Source organism: Diabrotica undecimpunctata, chromosome 3, assembly GCF_040954645.1.
Source record: "Diabrotica undecimpunctata isolate CICGRU chromosome 3, icDiaUnde3, whole genome shotgun sequence".
NCBI classification, from domain to species: Eukaryota; Metazoa; Arthropoda; class Insecta; order Coleoptera; family Chrysomelidae; genus Diabrotica; species Diabrotica undecimpunctata.
The window spans coordinates 30,948,762-30,969,467 of NC_092805.1; the positions used below are offsets into that span (position 1 = coordinate 30,948,762).

The following is a 20,706-nucleotide window of genomic DNA, read 5'->3' on the forward strand; positions in this document are numbered from 1 at the left end:
CCCAATGTTATCCCGAAAACAGATTGGCTCCTCTTCATGACGATCCTTCACACTGCATGGAAAATCGTTATGACAGAACTGCTGCCAAAAATCAATATCTAAAATCTCTGGGATATGAAGTCGTTGAAATCTGGGAGTGTGCCTTCAGAAAAACTATGACGCCTGAGATAAAATCATTTACTGAGGATCACCCTTAATGAGAACTCAACCTATAAATGCTAGGGATGCTTTGTATGGTGGTCGTACTGGTAACACCGTGGAGTATTATAAGGCTCAAGAAAATGAAAAGATTAAATATGTCGATGTTTGTTCCCTATACCCTTGGGTATGTAAGCGTGAAAAATTTCCTCTAGGTCATCCTAAAATTTTTGTAGGAGATGAATGCCGGCATATAGATTTATCACGAGTATCTGGTTTAATAAAGTGTAAAGTACTTCCTCCCTCAAACCTTTATCATCCTGTTCTACCCGCAAAAATAAACAATAAATGCATGTTTGTTCTTTGTCGTAAATGCAGCGAGGACTTTATGCAAGGAGAATGTCAGCATTCCGACGAACAGAAGTCACTTACAGGAACATGGGTAATTGAAGAAGTTGTAAAAGCTTTGGAAAAGGGTTACAAAATAGTTGAGACCTACGAAATCTGGTCGTACGAAACCCGTGAATTGTCAAAACATCAAAATGGTCTCTTTTCCGACATGATGAATAAATTCATCAAAATCAAGCAGCAAGCTTCAGGATGGCCCCGTGGTTGTGTAACAGCCGAAGAAAAAAACCGATACATCGAACAGTTTCTCCAGATAGAAGACGTTCGGTTAGAGTTTACCGAAATAACGGCGAATCCTGGCCTTAGATCGTTAGCTAAATTAATGCTTAATTCGTTCTGGGGTAAATTTGCACAGCGAGAAAATCTTCCCAAAACTTCTATTGTAAACAATCCTAAAGAATTCTTTGCTATGATGATTAATCCCTCGATCTATGTAAATACTGTGGTTCCTGTAAACGAGGAAACACTGGTTGTTACGTGGGAGTATGTGGAAGAAGCATTTTCAATGTCTTCCACTGTAAACGTCGTTCTGGCCTCATACGTTACGGCTCTAGCCCGCCTCAAACTGTATTCCTATTTAGACATGGTGGGCGAGCGTACTTTATATTATGATACCGATTCAATTGTGTACATTTCCAGAGACGGTCTGCCTGATCTTCCTACCGGTGACTGTATTGGTGATTTAACTGATGAGCTAAGTGGTGGTCATATTTCGGAGTTCGTTTCTGGAGGCCCCAAAAATTATGCTTATAAATACATACTTCCTAATGGTGACGAAAAATTTTGTTGCAAAGTTAAGGGAATTTCCCTTAATTATTTAAACTCGCAATTAATTAATTTTGATACTATTAAAAAGATGGTACTTGTAAAGTCGGAAGGTATTAAAATCATAAGTAAACAAGTTAGACGAACAACAGAACATCAAGTCATAACACAGGAAATCCATAAAAATTATCGACCACATTCTACAAAAAGAACATTTTTAGAAGATTTTAGTTCCGTTCCTTTTGGTTATAAGAAAATGAAAATTTAAAAATATGTATAAATTTATTTATAGTGTTAATATTATTGATTATTGTAGTTTTAATACACGGCTTTTTATTATTTAGTTATATGTACATATTTTATATTAGTATTAAATGTGTCTTTTAAGAATTTTTCATAAATTAGTTTTCCGTTCTCTATTATCCAGCGTCTATTTGGTTGTCTGTTTTTCTATCACATATTGTAGTTGGCTTTTAAAATTTTTATAGTAAAACAACGTTACCAGGTATCTGTTATGAGTTACTGATTAATTTAAAGATCTTAAAACGATGTATAGCATATTAGGGTTAAATATCATAAAATTTGTTCATTAAGTTTTAGAAGATGTTAAGACTACCAAAAGATATCCGTTAGCGACTACTGGTGAATTATGAACTGATCTTAATAAATTAAGATCAAGTGTTCCTGTTGCCACCTTTTTCTAATAAAAATGTAACAAAAATATGTCTAGCATCAGATCGTAAAGACGTCTACTGAAACATATTATTCACAAAGATATCTGATATGGACCATTGGCGAATTATGAACCGATCTTATTAAATTAGGATCTAGTGTTCGTGTTGCCATATTTTTCTGATAAAAACGTAACAAAGAGTTGTCTAGCATTAGATCGTAAAAGATGTCTACTGAAACATATTATTCACAAAGATATCTGATATGGACCATTGGCGAATTATCAACCGATCTTATTAAATTAGGATCTAGTGTTCGAGTTGTTACGTTTTTATCTGATAAAAATGTAAAAAAAGTTGTCTAGCATCAGATCGTAAAAGACGTCTACTGAAACATATTATTCACAAAAGATATCTGATATGGATTACTGGTGAATTATGAACCGATCTTATTAAATTAGGATCTAGTGCTCGTGTTGTCACTTTTTTTAATAAAATGTAACAAAAAAGTTGTCTAGCCTCAAATTGTAAAAAGACGTCTACTAAAACATATTATTCACAAAGATATCTGATATGGACCACTGGCGAATTATGAACCGATCTTATTAAATTAGGATCTAGTGTTCGTGCTGCCACTTTTTTACTGAATTGTAAAAAAAAGTTGTCTAGCCTCAGATTGTAAAAAGACGTCTACTAAAACATATTATTCACAAAAGATATCTGATATGGACCACTGGCGAATTATGAACCGATCTTATTAAATTAGGATCTAGTGTTCGTGCTGCCACTTTTTTACTAAATTGTAAAAAAAAAGTTGTCTAGCCTCAGATTGTAAAAAGACGTCTACTAAAACATATTATTCACAAAGATATCTGATGTGGACCACTGGCAAATTAGGAACCGATCTTATTCAATTAGGATTTAGTGTTCATGTTGCCATCTTTTTAATAAAATGTAACAAAGTTGTCTAGCATTAGATCGTAAAAAACATCTACTGAAACTTAATATTCACAAAGATATGTGATATGGACCATTGGCGAATTATGAACCGATCTTATTAAATTAGGATCTAGTGTTCGTGTTGTCACCTAAAATAATAATAAGAAAATCGATCGACAAATCTTAATGGTCTGCTTTCCTGAGTTAATTTTTAAGTATGTTTTTAATGGCCAGTTACCCAACAGGAGTTTAGTTTTCAGTTTAAGTATCTTCTAATAAAATCAATAAAAATGTTTATTTAAGTGTGTGATGGAAAAAAGACAATCATTTCGCTTTCATACTGACTGTTTGTCCCATACTAACAAAACCTCTTCCGGCGGTCGTGTAACCGTACCGACTAGCGGTGGATGCTGTTAAGAACAAAATTTGTTCGAACCGAATTGGTTACGTTTGCCTTCAATATATGTTTTTTTTTTCATAATATATTCACTCAATTTCATTCCTTCGCTTACCTACCATTTTAATATCATTTTCTGTCAGTAGCACCTTCTCCGTACTGACTGCTGATAAGACTGAATTTTTGTTCAATCTGTCCTTTTAAATTTCTTCTGTATATTATATACTCTGGATTTTTTTTAAAATAATTAACTTATGATCGTAGATAAAATATAGTATGCAACTCGCAAGAGTTTTGGTCACTATTCTTTAATAATTGATCATATTGATACATTATATCACATTTCAACGTTGAATATTTGGTGGCCCCTTTATAGTATAAACGGATGGTCCACTTTTGCCGCACAGAAACACGCCAGGTACCACATTGTGGGAGTAGTACTGTAAACTTAGGGTGTCTGTCAGACTCGCTTACAAACCGGGCTGTCACTTATTGAGTTGAGTACGTAAAGTGTTCTCTGTATGTTTTAATATGCATCGGGGAATTGTTGTCTGATGGTTATCGAAGAACCGTCTGTGATCATATCCCCACTATCACTGTAACATGAATTGTGTTTTCTCACCTTACCTTGTATATATCAGCATCTAAATATAAAAGTAGACAACGGACGAAAAGAAGAAAATATTGGTTATCTAATTTGGGCAGTGGGACACCACTTTGATGATTTGCGACAAGATCTGTGTCTAGCCGTGGACAAAAAAAAGAAGACCTGTATAAAGCATTGGAGGAAACAATCGTAGACCTATGTATAGCACTGGAGGAAAGAATCGTAGACCTATGTAGAGTACTGGGCGAAAAAATATGTGTCGAGCACTAGACGAAAGAACGAAAGCTTATATGTAACAGTGTATAAAATATTGAGTTCCCCTGTCAAGCAGTGAACGTTCAATTAGTGAATAGAAGAAGGTAACATGAGATGAACAGATTAGCGAAAGAAAAAAGAAGAAGAGGAAAGAAAGGAAAAGAAAAAATGATTCGACTTGTCAGTAAGCGTGATGTCACCCGAACACCTGAGCAGGTGCAAACATCAAAGGATGCCGCTTTTTCCCACGGTCGGTAAAATTTTCCCAGCGCCAAGTGCCGCAATATCTACTTATGCCCCGTTTCATGTTTTTTATTCATTATGGTCTCTTAATTCTTTTACCTCTTATGTAAGGTTATATAACTCTTTTACCATTCTTACATTTTTCAATGAGTGTAATGCTTATTTACCGTTGCGTTGCCGCTAGTTCCATTTTCTGTCAAGCATCTGAATGTTGTGTTCGTGTGTTCTGTGGTTATGGCGTCTCTCAATATGGCGTCGTTTCAGTTTCTTGCTTTCGTTATTTATTACATTCCGTATTATTTTTCACAAATTGTTGTTTGGTGGGAGATTTAGCCATAAAGAAAAACAAATGGTGGTCAATGTTTTTAATTACTTTGAAAAATCTATGAATGTAACTGCTGCTATGGCAGAAGCAAGCAAAGCATTAAGAAATGGAAAGCGGTCAATTTTCAAGTCACAAGAAACATAACAAAATCAAGCCAATTCGAGAAAATAGTCGCATGAAAACTTATGATGCCAGCATACAATCGTTGATTAGACGTAAAATGCACAAAGTTTCAATTATTCAACTACTAAATACTTTGGAAGACCTGAATTTTCCATTAACTCTTATCAACTAATCAAACAGCTTATGTCTAATCGTTCGATGTCTGTAAGTGATCCGGTGTCTTTCAACTTATAGAAACGTGATGATATATGTTTTTATGAGGCAATATGCAGATGAAGTTACCTTTTTTTTTGGTAACAGTTTGACCGAAGCTATTCAAAAACTTAAAATCGAAAGTATTACCCAGAAAATTTTTAGCATTTATATGTGATGAGCATAAAATAAAAATTAAGCCATATTATTTTCCTGGAGTATGTAATGCTCAGATTTGGATGAACATATTTGTAGCTATGGATAAGGGATGTCCTGCATTTGGAAGTTATTATGGATAACACATTATCATGGAAATATCAGATATAATGGATGGTTCAGAAGGCCATTGACCAAGTACCAGGTACGTGTCGACCATGGCAGGGAGCATACCCTAATTTTTTGCTCATCCTTATCAAAGCTTTTTTTAGATCCCACCGTGGCTATGGCTCTCAATTCTACTTGGGGGCTATGTTAGTTCTTTATTCGAAGGTTGAATAGATTAAAGTAATGAGCGCTTAGGATTGTGATGGGATATAAATGTTCTAGCGTATAATAACCCGACATATTTATATATCGAACAATTGGATAATGCCCTCTTAACGCATTTTATCTTTTGAAGATGGAAATGTTTTCTCCAATATTGGCAGCTGTCTATAATACTTTACACCAGGCGTTACAATTCCTTTTTCTCCCAGTATTCAGATATCTCCCTGTCTAATGAAATTATCAATTAAGAAAAAGGGAAAAGCAAGCAAGCCGCTTTTGTCAAAGTACAATGAAAATTAGTTAGAATTTAAATTATCTTCACAGATGGATTCAAGGATGAACAGGACAACGTCGGTATATGTGTAACCTAAAAGGTGTCACAGAATTAATTGCAAAAATATTATTTTCTAATAATTGTATATGCTCAACTGAGGTTTTTGCCACCAAAGCAGAAGTTAAGTTAATACACCAGGATCACTTCACATAAACTATTATTTGTAGTGACTCAAAAAGTTCTCTGGAGAAAATCACCAGAACTAGTTATAAAACCTCCACAGATTCCCTCACCCTTCATATAATTAGAAAATTATGAATCTCCACTAAGGTCAGAAGGAAATTAAACTGGTATGGATTCTGAGCCACACCAGAGTTGTGGCAATGATAAAACTGTGGGAGAAAATTATCTATTACAGATGAACTAAAGTCATCCCCCAAAGATTTTCAAGTTAAATACGTTGCTTACAGTTAAAAAATTTTAACATTTTATTTTAAACAGTTTATTTATACACTCTATAGTACATTTTCTCGAATATAGAAGTATTTCATAGTGTAGTGCTATTGCTTAAAACATATAGATGGACCTAAACAATACTACGTCTTCTGACATAATTAACGTCGTTACAAAATGACGAAATCATCGTTGCAGGTTGGGAGCTATGAGCTAAGCTCACAAGTACTTCAGGTACGGTTCCTCTGCAATCAATAATTATATACAGATCTTGGATGAATAGCCCTGGAAGCTAAAGCTATCAAAAAAAAGAATAAGATATATTGAATTAATTTTTGTACACTCCTGTAAACTTTACGTCAATATGTCATATATGACAGTGACACAATGGTTTGGCAGCTCGTTTATGTTAAAATTTCAAATGCTGTTTGACGCACAGATTCTTTTTGAATTACTTTACTACTTGAACCGACAATCGTATTTAGTTTTATTAATATGTGTAAGTAAGTTGATCGCTTTATGACATACTTAACTATTTAACTGATTTAGTTTTCATGTATATATCATAGCTAATTTTCCTATTTTCATTTAGGCAAAGTCTGGAATAATATTTGAAGATGATGCAAAGACTGTTGCACAATTATTAAAGACCCAAATAACTCAAATTACGAAGGAAAGGGAAAAGAAAACCAAAGAGGAGGAAGCTCTGGCTCAACAGTTGCAGTATCAGCAATATTGCATACAACAACAGGTACATTATTTTGGGTTCTTCTTTTTTTACTTACATACTGAGCCTTTCTGGTATTCTTTTATTTTACTCTATATTTGTTGATCTAAGGTTTTTTGCTAATTCGTCTAATATCTATACATAGGTCGAACAGCAAATGTCTCAACAACAGCAACAACAACAACAACAGGCACAAACCGCAGTGTCTCAACAACCTCCACAGCCTCAGCAGCAACCCCAACAGCAATCTCAACCTCAAACAATGACGGGTTATCCTCAGGCACAGCAACCTCCGCAGTACACCCAACAGCAGACTTATCAGCAACAGAGCTACTCACAAGGACAAACTGTTATACAAGTAAGTAAAAAATCATGTAGTGTTCCGTTTGTACAGCAGCTTATCTTTACTTACATTATCTTTTTATCTGTGATATACTTAGTTATTTTTCTTTTTTTTGCCCTTGTTCATTGTCACAAGTTTCTTTGCCTCTTATTAGCTTATCTTAGCTCAGCTTATCTTTACTTACATTATCTTTTTATCTGTGATATACTTAGTTATTTTTCTTTTTTTTTGCCCTTGTTCATTGTCACAACTTTCTTTGCCTCACTTTATTTTTTGTTTCCTTTTACTTCATTTTTGCTTTTCTTTCTCTTTTAATTTTTTGTTTGTGCTTAAATCTTTAACTCTAAGGATTTAAGGATTAATTTTATTTTTGAGCAGACCAATGAACAGCAACAAATGCAGTATCAGCAAGAACAACAATATCAACAACAACAAAGCATAGAGCAACAGGCTCAACAACAGCAACAACAACAGGAACAGGTTCAGGCTATGCAAAACCAGTATATCCAACAGCAGCAACAACAGCAGGCACAACAGCAGCAACAACAGCCTCAACCAACGCAACAAGGGGATGGAACAGTTATTTATCAACAACAGCACCCTATTATGCAGCAACCGGAGCAACAGCAAGCTTTTCAACAACCACAGCAGATACCGCAGGATCAGCTTCAGAATACTCCAGTAATACAGAGACAACCTTCTGTAGAGCCAGTGCAACAACAAACTATTATTCACAAACAGTCCGCTCCGACTCATTTTGTGCAGCAAAACTATTTGGACGGACAACCGCAACAGGCTGAGTACCTACAGGTGAATTAGTTCTCTTTTTCTATAAAGTGTCTTTATTATATTAAATATTTTATTTAGGTGCAGTCTCAGCAGCAGCAACAACAACAACAGGACACCCATAAAATATCTAGTGTATCTCAACCGGAATTGCTTCATCCGGCTCCTCAACATCATGAACACAGACTAAGCGTTGATAGTCAAATGGATAAAATTCCACCAGGAATTATGCAAGACCAACAACAGTCTCTTGCCAATTTCCAACAGACTTACCAACAACAACAACAGCAGCAGCAGCCGACATATGCACAAGTAGTGCAACACCAACCCCCAAACTATCAACAACAACAGACCTACCAACAATCGCCTGCGAGTTATCCACCTCAGCAAACTTATCAACCACAAGACAGTCAAAATTACCAGCAGCAGAACTACCAGCAGCAACAAAGTTATCAGCCAAGTCAACAGGAACCCATGATGCATATTATTCCAGGTACTATGACTCAGATTACTCAGGAAATGGGACAGCAGTATGTACAGCAACAACAGAGCTTTCCTCAACAGCAGACTCAACCACAAGCTACTTATCAACATGTACCACAACAAACTCAACAACCAAATTTCGCAACTCAACAATCTTATCAACAGAGTTATCCTCAACCAACAACCGCTCATCAACAGAGCAGTTACCCGACACAACAACAGCAGCAACCCCCCCAACAGCCCACTTATACCCAACAACAGCAAGTTAATTATACACAACAGCCGCAACAGACCTATCAAGGACAACCGTATCAACAACCAGAACAGCAACAGGTTTATCAGCAACAGTATGTTCAACCTCAAAATATCGATCATTCCCAACAGTATATTCAGCAACCAATAGAACCTACTCAACAGTATATGCAACAGCAAAGTATTGACCCTAATCAACAGTATATGCAACAAAAGATAGAGCCTACCCAGCAGTATATTCCCCAAAGTATTGATCCTTCACAACAAGTTCAATCCATGGAACAGACACAGCAACAGGTTAGTATTTTGTTTGTTTGTTTTAATAAGTTATAATAAACACGTGTATTCTACAGCCACCTCAGTATATTCCTCAGCAGCCCAGCCAGCAACAGCCAATACCACAACAGGTAGTACAGAGCGAGCCTACCATGAGCGTCGGTACGCCTCCCATGAACCTGGTAGAACTTCAGCAGAAATTAGCTCAACAGCACATGCAGGCAACTAAACCACCAGAACAGCATCGAACTTCGACCGTTTCTTTACCTCCGATGGCTAGTTTCGAGCCAGCAACAGATCATAGGAGACTATCGACTATTTCTCAACCCGCTTCAGTACAGGATTACATACAGAGTTCGATCCAACAGCAACATATTACCGAAGTACCTAGTCAAGAATATGTTCCTCAAGTCCAGGCAGCTCCAGTAAGTTAATTTTATTATTATCATCTTCTTCTAAATGTGCCTATCTTCTAAAAAAAAGTGCGAACTGGAAATAATAAAAAGTGAGTAATCGTTAGTATTGGACTACAACGTACCACAGCGGCAAAATTTAATTCATATACATTTCTTAAAATTTCTTTATTTATGTTAGGTTATATATGCCGCTTAGTAAGACATTGAACTGAACTGTAAACTTGCTCCCTGAGCCTCTAAAATTATCGGTTCTTCGAAAGTACGCAGAGAATTGTCGGAAATTTTCAAAACACATGTTTACAAAAGATTCAATTTCTCTCTCGTTATCAGTTTAGGTTTCGTCTCTGGCGTATCACATTGGCAAACAAGAATACTTTGTTATTTAATTTTATAAGTGTGTTTCTTATAGCTATATTATATAGGGGATTGTGAATGTGTGTTATTGTGTTTACTTATAAATTATTTTGTATTTTACGGTAGACTTTGGAAGGTAAGTAGTGTTTATTTTTTTAAATTTATTTGTTCAGTACATATACGTTTATTAATAATATTCAATTATTGATTTTGTTAAAATGTATTGCAGCATTGAATATTTAAGGACGCGAATTTAATCTTTAATCTTTAAGAATAACTCCAGGGATAAAAATTGTTGTGATGAATATTCTCTAAGGTGTTACGAAACGAGAAAAATTCAATGTTTCGGATGCTGTTTCTCTTTGCAGCATAGTAACGTAAGTATCTGAGAGTAGCATACATAAACTTTTAAAAGAAAACAAAGAAAGTGTTCAGGAAGAACACAAAGAAACAAGGGGGAGAAAACCAATAGTCTTAGATGATGAAGTACGAAGGATTATTTGTCAAAAATTCATTCATTTTTCTTTAGGAATGAAATTCCAACGTTAAGAAAATTTCTGCGGAAATCGGCAATGATGCCACTTTACCAAAAATCTCACGGGAGGTAATACTGCGTATACTTCATTTAATGAATTTTAAATATATGTCGATATATGTAAACAATGTCGACAAAGCAGTTTATTAAAAAAAAGTGAGATTGTTATATGGCGTCGTAATTATCTTAATAAGGTTCGTCAATATCGTAGTGAAAAAAGAAAACTCTATTATTTAGATGAGACTTGATTGAACGAAGGTCATACCGTAAACAAGGTTTGGCACGATTCAAATATTAAAAGCAGTCGTTCGTTGAAGGTCTCAGGTAAGCGCCGACGTCTAATAATAACACATATTGGTAGTGAACATGGTTTTCTTCCTGGAGGACTCTCAGTTTTTGAATTCAAAAAAATCGGGAGATTATCCCGAGGACATGAATGCTGAGAAATTTGAAACCTAGTTTTCGTTATATTGATAAAAATTTAATATTATAATCATTTTAGATAATGCTTCCTATCATAGTCGTCAAATAGAAAGACTTCCAACAACAAGTTGGCGAAAAGGAGAAATAAGTGAATGGCTAGATAGGAAAGAAATTGGGCATGACAAGTCTCTGGTTAAGCCGGAGTTACTAAATATTGCACGACAACAACAAAAATTTCAAAAATATGTTGTTGATGAAATGGCTTGTAACGATGGAGTTTTTGTTCACCGATTACCACCATACCATTGTGAGCTTAATCCTATTGACCTAATTTGAGCACAAGTAAAAAAGGAGGTAGCAAGAAGAAATACTACCTCAAGTTATGTGATGTAAAAGTGCTCTTCCACGAAGCCATAAAGCCATAAATAACGTTATCCCAAAGAACTGGCAAAAGTGCATCTTTCACACGCAGAAAGAAGAAGAAAAGATGTGGAATTTAGATATACAGGCAGATATCATTATGGAACCCATTGTCGCTTAACTCGGGGCAGATAGCGATACTCAGACATTTCTGATGTTGAGTAAAAGTAAGTTGATGTAAAATTGATTATTAATTCAATTTGAAGTATTTTCGTGAGTTTTCACCAAGAACGTAAGATGAAATTTGATTGTGTTGTTGATATCTTTGGGAACACACATGTGTTATTTGATGACGCCGTTTAATTTTATTGTGAATTTTATTTCGATTCTTTTATATTTGAACCCGAAAATGATAATAAAGTAATTCATTCACTTGGAAAAATGTACTATTTAATATAATAAATTTTAAAATTTTATTAGTCTGTTTTAAAAATATTTTTAAGGTACTCACAAAATAAATATTATTATTAATAAAATTGCTGTAAATATTTATCTAAAAACCTCGACGCCTATGGTCTTCCTTGCATCCTTCCGCTCGACACCGTAACTGTCTATACTTTAAAAATTCGTCACTCCGTACAATATCCAGATCGAAGTAGTTGGCGACCACATTGGCCCATCTTATTCTATCACAGCAGCTCTAAATAGATCGGTTGACGTTAGACCAGTCCACTTCCAAAGATTGACCAGCCAGAATATACGTCTACGTAAAGTGATATGGCTGCTCTTATTTCTGCCACTAGTATGGGTGGTCCTGTTTCCGTAGGTATTGGAGACTGGTTCTCCTTCTCATCAAAAAATAAATTTCAAAGTATTAAAAATACTCTCTTTGTCCACGATTACCTCTCCGTTGTCATTAACAAGTTTACTTACTCTTCTGTTTTTACATTTGCCTGTAATTTCTCTTACCTTTTTATGCACGTTGAAGTCGGAATTTCGATTTCTTGGCATTTTTTCTCCAGTTCTTTCTGTTTGGCTTCTCTGTTCTCTGTATGTTTCGTTGCAATGTTTTATACATAGAGTTATTGTTCTTGTTTTTCCTTCCTTCTTCCACCAGCTGCAGAATCTGTGTCGTCATCCATGTCTTATTCTTACCTTCTTGTCTTTAATGTCGTCTATCGTTTTATTAAGGGATTCTATCTTGTCTTCTGTACTTTCGGTTGTATTATGGATTTCTTTGAATTTTCTATTTATTGTTTTGCTGACTATTTCTTTTACTGGACTACAATTCAGTTTTCTCATGTCATGTTTTTTTACAATTTTTTCGCGTGTTTTCTTTAACTTGGTTCTATACACGCCCACTAAAGGATTGTGGTCAGATTGAATATCAGCGCCTGTGTAGTTTTTAACACTGTTGAAACTATTTCGATATCTTTTGTTAACAAGTATATAGTCTATTTGATTTCTTATAATAACGTCTTATAATATTTACCATTTTCTGATCCTGAATAGTATACTCCGTATTCTTCTATGTTACAATATATGCAAATGGTTGTACAAATATTTGCATTATTTTTTTAAAATTACTTACCTATTTTCATTACTTTTAATACAATTAGCAAATTGTCTGTATCTTTTATCTTATGTAGCAAAACCATTATTTTAATTTGAAATATTCGCTTTTACCATTGCACTTACCGTTTGAAATGTTTCGTTAAAGGTTCCGGTCTCACAGTACCAGGAATCTCAACCTCTCACCGTAGAAAATGTGAACGCCCTTCCGGCATACCAGACCCCGTTGGAGACGATCCTATCAGTCGAATCTCTCGGCCACAAACCGTCGCAGGAAATCATCAACGCCGTCCAAGAATTCGATCTAAACGAACAACAAGTAAGTCAAACTCGAGACATCTCCTCGACTTCTTCAGATGAGAAGCCTAGGAGAAAACGAAGCTCTCTAAAGTACCAACTGATCGTTGACAACGTTCAGCCCGACGGCATCGTCGAATGCCAGCTACTTTGCAAACAGAAATCGGTTAGTTTTAAGTTTAACAGATTTGAAACCAGGCCCTCGGATATCATCGAGAAGATGATCAAGCAGGAGGTGTTGGACGAGCCGCACAAAGAGCTGAAGGACCACTTACAGGACGTTATCGATAAACTTAATGCGCATCCGGATAAAATGTCTGAAGCTGGTAAAGTTAAACAGTGGACGTACGTGCAGAAGGTATGTAGTCTTTTAGTGAACTTAAAATTAGCCTTTCGGTGTAGGATTTTGTTGTGGTAATAGGCGGGTTAGAGATGAATTTGACTAAAATGGTTGCAGATATAGTTTTTTAATAATTTTAAATCAATATCGTGGAAGTCAAATTATATAAATCCGAAGCCGTTGTTTTTAGGAGTAGAAAGTTTAAGTGATTTCGCTGTATGCCAAAAACGTGAAAAGTATAGTTTACATTTCGTTATTTTTTTTTCTGGACTAAGGAATTGTATTGTTTTTTTTTTGTTTTGTAGTATGGTTTAATATGTTATTTGCTGTTGTAGTGAAATCACTGTCATTGAAATTTCGGTCAAGATGGAAAGTTTTTCAGCAATGCTAACCAGATTCTAAATAGTAATTAAACAAGATTGGAAGTATCTTAGTTTTAAATGTAGAAATTGCGCTATTTTTTTCATTTATTTCAAGAGGACGAAAATTTTCTCGCAGTTAAATGTTTACTAATGGAGATATTGACAGTACAATTTTTAAAACAGAAACGGTGTAACACCAAAACAAAAGCTTAATGTCTAATTCGGCAGTTAAAAGTGATTGACCCATACTTATCGCATTCGGCATAGCTCAAGAACGCTATTGCAATACTAAGATTACAGTTTTGATACTTTTGATTGATTAGGTTTCTTAAATTTGTTTACGTTTCATCGCCAGTCACGATATTCCATACCAACTTTGAGCTGCCTCCATTAAATCGTTTGAGTGTAGCGTGATACCAATCGATAGGTGCCTTCTTATGCACAGCAAATAAATTATTGGGAATCCAACGACTGCACAGACATTGTCTATGTCGCACTAGGTAATCATTCTAGGTAAGCAAGCTCACAGCATCAATATTTTCTGGAACAACTGCTGTGACCGGATGACCTTCATGGAATTGGTCACTGAGCCGGTTACGATGATGCCTGGTGCTCTATCACGAAAATCAAGATGAACTCGATCGGCCCTTTGTTGTTTAGTTAGGCTAATTTTCATCGTACGAAAATTTTCACAATAAATTTCCATTTTTTGAAGAGTGTCAATGTTGCTTACCATAAGAAATGTCAAAATTTACGAAAATTACGAAGCCAAATATCTTTCGCTAGATGACTATGTGCAAAACTTAGTATACCCCTGAGATATATTATTTAAACCCTTTTTGGTCCTGTACCAGGATTCTTATCCACCATTCTGGTCTGTTTTGTACTTTCTTTCTTGCCGATCAATGTGATATTCGTTAATTTTTTAAGTCATGCTCAAAATCCACTGAAAATATTTCCAGATTTTAATTCTCGTTTCTACTGCTACGTTACAGCAACACAGACTTTTAAAAGACCTATCCACTGTCAAAACAACTATCTTTGTTGGCCTTAAACTGTAAGATCAAAATGAACTGAATCTGCAATCAATTTAGGATTTAATTAAACAGTTTTATTCTGAAACATTAACATGTGTAAGCAGGTTTATAAACAAGTAATAATCTAATAATATTTTGCTTTCGATGGGGTTTATTGATGGTACAATTTATAGGCAAAATAATCTTTCTCCCCTATAAAAGTTTTACGTCTTTCCAAGGCGACATCGAAAAATATTGAATAATATTTTTAATGAGGAACAAATCCTGGATAAGGTCTTTTGAATGAAAAAACATTATGCGTTAGCAAAAAAAAACCAATAATAAGCTATATATGGGTGTAGTATCACCAAATTGAAAAGCACTTGATATTTATTCACATACTTTCAAAAGCAAATGTCACTTATAATAAATGCACAGAAGCAATACGTAGAAAATATTCTATAAATCATCTGTGACTTGATATTTGATAGTTTTTTTTAGAAAAATCCATACAAGTTTGTAATAATAGTACAATACTTTTACCTGGTTTTTACCATTTTATACGTAAGGAAACAATGAGCCAAGTGCAAATTTTTCACAAATTGAGGTATCAACACAACGATGTTCCTAATAGTTGTCTTTGTCTTGGGACACAAAGTCAGAATTGTAACTCTTCCCTATTTCGCTAGATGTTGTGTATTTCGTTGCTGCATTTCGGTGTTTACCTTCTTTTCTTGGTGCGACAAAGTCAAAGACTGCTAATTTTCAAATCTTAAAATGCGTTTTGTTAACAATTAAATTTGCACTTTGTCAGTGCTTCCCCAAAGGTGTGATATATCTTCACGAAAACTAATGAATCGATAAATATAGAAACCAATTGTAATTAAAAAGAAGCAATCTCTTCTGCACTAAAATAATACGCTTAATTCGAACTTTTTGTACATTTTGCACCATCTTAGTGGCCTCTCCATCACCTCGTTTGCGTTTCCAGTCTGGCTAAGTTGAGCCTCCTCTATGTATTATGCAGTTTACCCAAATTGTCGCTGTACTCATTCTACGGCATAAATACAAACTTTCATAACTTCTGTTTTCCCACATCCTTTTTTTCATTAGATACGCCCCAGAGCAATTCAATCTGATCGTATTGATTGATTCAATCTGATATATCTAATTGTATTGACAATAGTAAGGAGGCATCCTTACATCCTGTTTACGTGTCCGAAATATATCAACTGTCTTTTCTTAATCTCCTCGCCTATATTACGATCTAGCTTCATTTCACGCTCGTTTCTGACCCTTTCTAGTTTCAATTTACCAAATAATCCGTCTGTGTCGTCATTCCAAACCTCCGAACCGTATAGGATAAAATAGATTAACGCTCGTGTCATTGCTCTACCCTTATTATTCCTTTTCTTATTAAAAATTACCCCCAAATACTACTACTACTACTAAGGATTTCCACAGTTTTCACTGTCTTCCTTCACTCAACCGTTTTCTCCAATTTTCCCTGTCATTCCAGTCTCCATCTCGCAGGGTTCTTTTCTCCATAGCCTCGTCGATTTCATCTCTGAATGACCTTCGGGGTCTTCCTCTCTTTCTTCTTCCAATCGGGCTCCATTCTGTGATTTTGTTTATCCAGCGTCCTCTGTCCGCTCTTCTGACGTGGCCGTACCAGGATAGTCTCTTCTCCTCTATATAGTCGATTATGTCTGATTGCACTCCCATTCTCCGCTTAATCTCTGCGTTTTCAATTCTGTCTCTTTTTGTAAGTCTACAGCTTCTTCTCAGGAACTCCATTTCTACTGCTCTTATTCTACCTCTATTTCTCTTGTTTATTGTCCAGTTTTCGGACCCATATGTCAGGATACTTCTTGTCAGGGTGTTATATATTCTCTTTTTTGTCTTTATCGTAATGTTCTTATCCCACAACACTGAGTTTAGTTGTCTTATACAGTTTCTTGTTTGTCTCAGTCTGTTGTTTATATCTTCTTCTGTTGTTCCCTGGTTCGATATTATGGTTCCTAAATACTTGAATTTATCTGTTCCATTTATTTGTCTTCCCTCGTCTATCTCTAGGTTTCTCATATCCTTGTTTTCTGTTGTTAGGTATTCGGTTTTCTCTAAGTTTATTTCCATTCCGTTGTTTTTATATTCTTCTTCTAGTTTTCTGAGCATAAAGCTGAGATCTTCTTCATCTTGTGCGATGACTACTTGATCGTCGGCAAAACTTAAGGTGTATAGATATTCATCTCTTACTGGTATGCCCATTCCTTCGCACTTTCTCCTCCATGGTTTGAGTGTCTTTTCCAAGAATATTTTAAACAGAGTAGGGGACGTAGCACAGCCTTGTAGAAGTCCTTTTGTCGTCTTAAATGGATTGTAGGCTTTATTTCCACATTTAATAGCTACTTTGTTTTCTTTGTATAGTACCCCCAAATAATTGGAGGTTTTTGCACCCTTGATTTTTTCATTTTTTACATTTAAATCGGGTGTTCCGTCATTGTCCACTATGAGATATTCAGCTTCCGTTCAATAAAGCTTTGGTTCTTCCTCCTTTATTCCCATGCTTAGGAATTTCCTCAGCCATTTCTCTAGGGATCTGTCTAGATAACTTTTAAATATGATGGGTGATCAACTATATCCTTGTCTCAAACCTTTATTTGTTTTAAACGCAGAGGTAATTTCTGTCCCCATTTTTAAATCTTGTAGGTTTGCCTCATATCATGTTTGTGGCCTTAATAATAACTGAATCTACTTTCAAATTCGTCATTTCCTTCCACAACTGTGAAATCATCGGTACGTTATCATATGCTTTTTTCCGAGTCTAGTAAGATGGATAGATAGTAATGGTAGATCGTCCAGGTCTGAACCCTACTTGTTCTTCAGGTTGTTTGTCTTTAATGTCTACTTCTACTGGTTCCACACACACCAATTTATATATATATATATATATATATATATATATATATATATATATATAAATATATATATATATATATATATATATATATAATCGTCACATTTACCCAATGACCAATAATAGAGCCGTCGGTATGTGCTTGCGTTCAATGATAATTGAATAATTTTTCTAACAAAGAACTATGACATTGGTTCTTTTCCATTTTAAACTTATTAAAAGCTTGTACAGATTTTTTATTATTTTTAGATTTTAATATACGAACATCTTCATCTTTATTAAAAATCAAAACATTTAAAACTCTTTTAATTGTTCTTTTTAACAAACATTTAAAACTAATAATATATCTTCTTTTCTATAAAATTAACCTAACTATTCTCTTTTCCAACTAGATTGTCTTGTGATATAGTTTAATGCATCCTTCATAGGTTCCAGATGGCATTTTTTTATACAACTAAAATATAATCCGTTAAATTATCAAGATAATTATTGAAGAATTTCTTGCAGTTCTTGCACGTATTGAAAAGTTTTCGTTTACGTATTTTTCAATACTCTCATCTACAGTCTTTTTATTGTTTGGGCATCCATTCTTAGACATTTTAGAGACTATCTATGGTCCCTTATTATTGAATCATTCGAAACTAAGTTGACTTGTAGATTTTGTATTTCGTGTCATTGAGTAGCTTGCCTTATATCAAAATTAAAAATAAATTGCAATTAGACCATTTTTCCACCTTGTTACTAAAACTTCTGCGAACTGAATATAAAAAAATATTTATTTATAGATACGATAAAGACATACGAAATATATTTTTCATATAAAATATAAATAAAAATCACTTGCAGTGTCTTCAATTTGTATTTTTGTATATTTCGAGAGTTATTGTTTAGTTTGTATTGTTTTTACTTAATACCTATGTCATTTTTAATCATGCCATTTGATCCAACAAGTGTATAGTCTCAGTTGGTGGGTGGAGCTAATCTAGTTTCCTTTATTTGTTACATTAAACATATATTTGTGAGCAACACGAAGACATTTAAAAAAAAATTCTTTTAAAAAAATTCCCGGCAAATATCAACTCTCCCATTTCTCATCTTTACGTTAGTACTTCCAATCGAGGATAATCGACTCAAGAAAAGTAAGTGATTCCGCAATGATTTTCTTTAAGGTCAAAAAAGTGCAGAACTGACTTTAAATTTTCTCTGAAATTTCTCCAAATCTGGAAAAATTTAACCCTTTTGAACTCTCTTGTATCTCTCTATAATATTATAGAGTTTCTGCATGATACATAACTCGTATTTCCCTAGATATGAGGAAAATGTTCGAAAATATCAACTATTTGAATATCTACAAAATTTTATAAAATCATAAACTTTCATATATTGTCGCTGCACGTTGTAAAACATGCACAATAAAGTCAATCATTAATTCTTTGCACGCTGCAACAAAAAGGTTAGGCATGCCTCACTCACAAGGCACTCCCACAAAAAAACACATCGAAGGCACAGATCGGTAAGTACTTACAATGTAAGAACGACGAGAAAATGTTTAGTAATAACTGTAGTAGACATTAGTTCTTAGTTTTTCTGTTTGCAATGTAGACTTTAATATTTGTAGTAATATAAGAATTCCCAAACTTATCTCCAAAATATTTAATCTTGTACAAAAGTACTGTACACGAGAGTAACGTGAAAAGTTCACTCTTCGAACAAATCTACACAATGTTTTTCTCTTTCTATAAACCTCTAGAATCTAACGAATTCACTTCTTTCTCTCTAATTGTTTCATCGATCTAGTCAAGAATTTATACTTATATCATCCATTAATAGTTTGGCCCTTTCGAAGGTTATCAATTGAAAGAATTCCATTGGAATGCGAAAAAATACTTAAAGTAATTGTCTTTGTTTCTTTAAAAGCCACTGGCTTCTACCAACTGCTTGAACTGATGTGTGCGATTTTTATCTCTAAGTAACTCATCCCTTTCTAATTCTTTCATCTACTGTTCAAGAATATTTGCGGAATATCGTCCATTAATTTTTTGACCCACTCGAAGGTTGTCCATTGAAAGAATTTCATTGGAATCACAAAAATACTAACAAGCAGTTATATATAACAAGTTTCTTCAAGTGTCATTGGCTTCTTCCAATTATTTGGAGTGCTGTGTTGATGCAGCTGTAAATTGATCAATCTTTCATTTTTGGCAACAATTTTGTATAAAAAATCGATTGGGATATTCTTGAATCACAAACATCTTCTGGGCAACGTTAGAATTTGTTAAATACGTCATTAATCTGCACGAGGCTCTGTTATACTGACCTCGTGTAAAATGTGTCCTTTCTTCCAAAATTCTTAGTCTTATCTACACCCTTAGTGTAAAACTCGTTTATTTTCAACAGCTGCATAACTAACTACAAACTATTTCCTTGATCAAATTCTTATCATATCTTCAGTAAGATAAAACAAGTAGGAATTAAGTTTAATCAATTGTATTGGCTCATTGGAAATCACAGCTGTCTTTGGATAATAAAATCCTACTATAAAAAGCTGTTCTGCGAGCAATATGGTATCCAATTCTGGAGCACTGCGATCAACAGCAACAATCGAAATTTCTGTGTTATCGGGGCCTAAGTGATTTGGTACGCTGGAGTTTCTCCCAAAAATTTTTGTACACATCTTGATGTCGAGAGTAGTACAGCTTTATTATGTTTTCAAGGAGGTTTTTCGGAATAACACCAGTAGTAGATAGAGTACTGTCTGTTTCACTGTTTTCATTCTCCATTGTCTCCTTATTTGTATTTTTAGATATCTATACTTTGCGATCTTTTCATTGTATTTAGCACTTGTTAGGTATCGCCACATCAATTAGTGCTATTTGTCTCGTTAATTTAATAACTAGTGTGAGAGCTGGTCTATTATGTGCCACTGTTTGACCTGTGAGCACATTGCGGTCCCAGTATAAGTTGTAGTTGT

At 34.6% G+C, this 20,706-nt stretch overlaps 1 protein-coding gene across 20 annotated transcripts in view; it reads left to right on the forward strand.

Annotated features, from left to right (window-relative positions):
* The window catches only part of LOC140436621 (uncharacterized), a 290,450-nt gene that overhangs the window by 216,890 nt on the left and 52,854 nt on the right, over nucleotides 1–20,706 (forward strand). For 18 of the 20 annotated variants that reach the window (XM_072525593.1, XM_072525594.1, XM_072525595.1 and 15 more), the window contains 6 exons: nucleotides 6,869–7,027; nucleotides 7,149–7,361; nucleotides 7,695–8,156; nucleotides 8,214–9,164; nucleotides 9,221–9,568; nucleotides 12,952–13,458. In XM_072525593.1, the coding sequence (XP_072381694.1) occupies nucleotides 6,869–7,027; nucleotides 7,149–7,361; nucleotides 7,695–8,156; nucleotides 8,214–9,164; nucleotides 9,221–9,568; nucleotides 12,952–13,458 (2,640 nt within the window). The remainder of the gene's footprint in view (nucleotides 1–6,868; nucleotides 7,028–7,148; nucleotides 7,362–7,694; nucleotides 8,157–8,213; nucleotides 9,165–9,220; nucleotides 9,569–12,951; nucleotides 13,459–20,706) is intronic. The other 2 variants (XM_072525598.1, XM_072525590.1) reach the window with 2 other exon arrangements.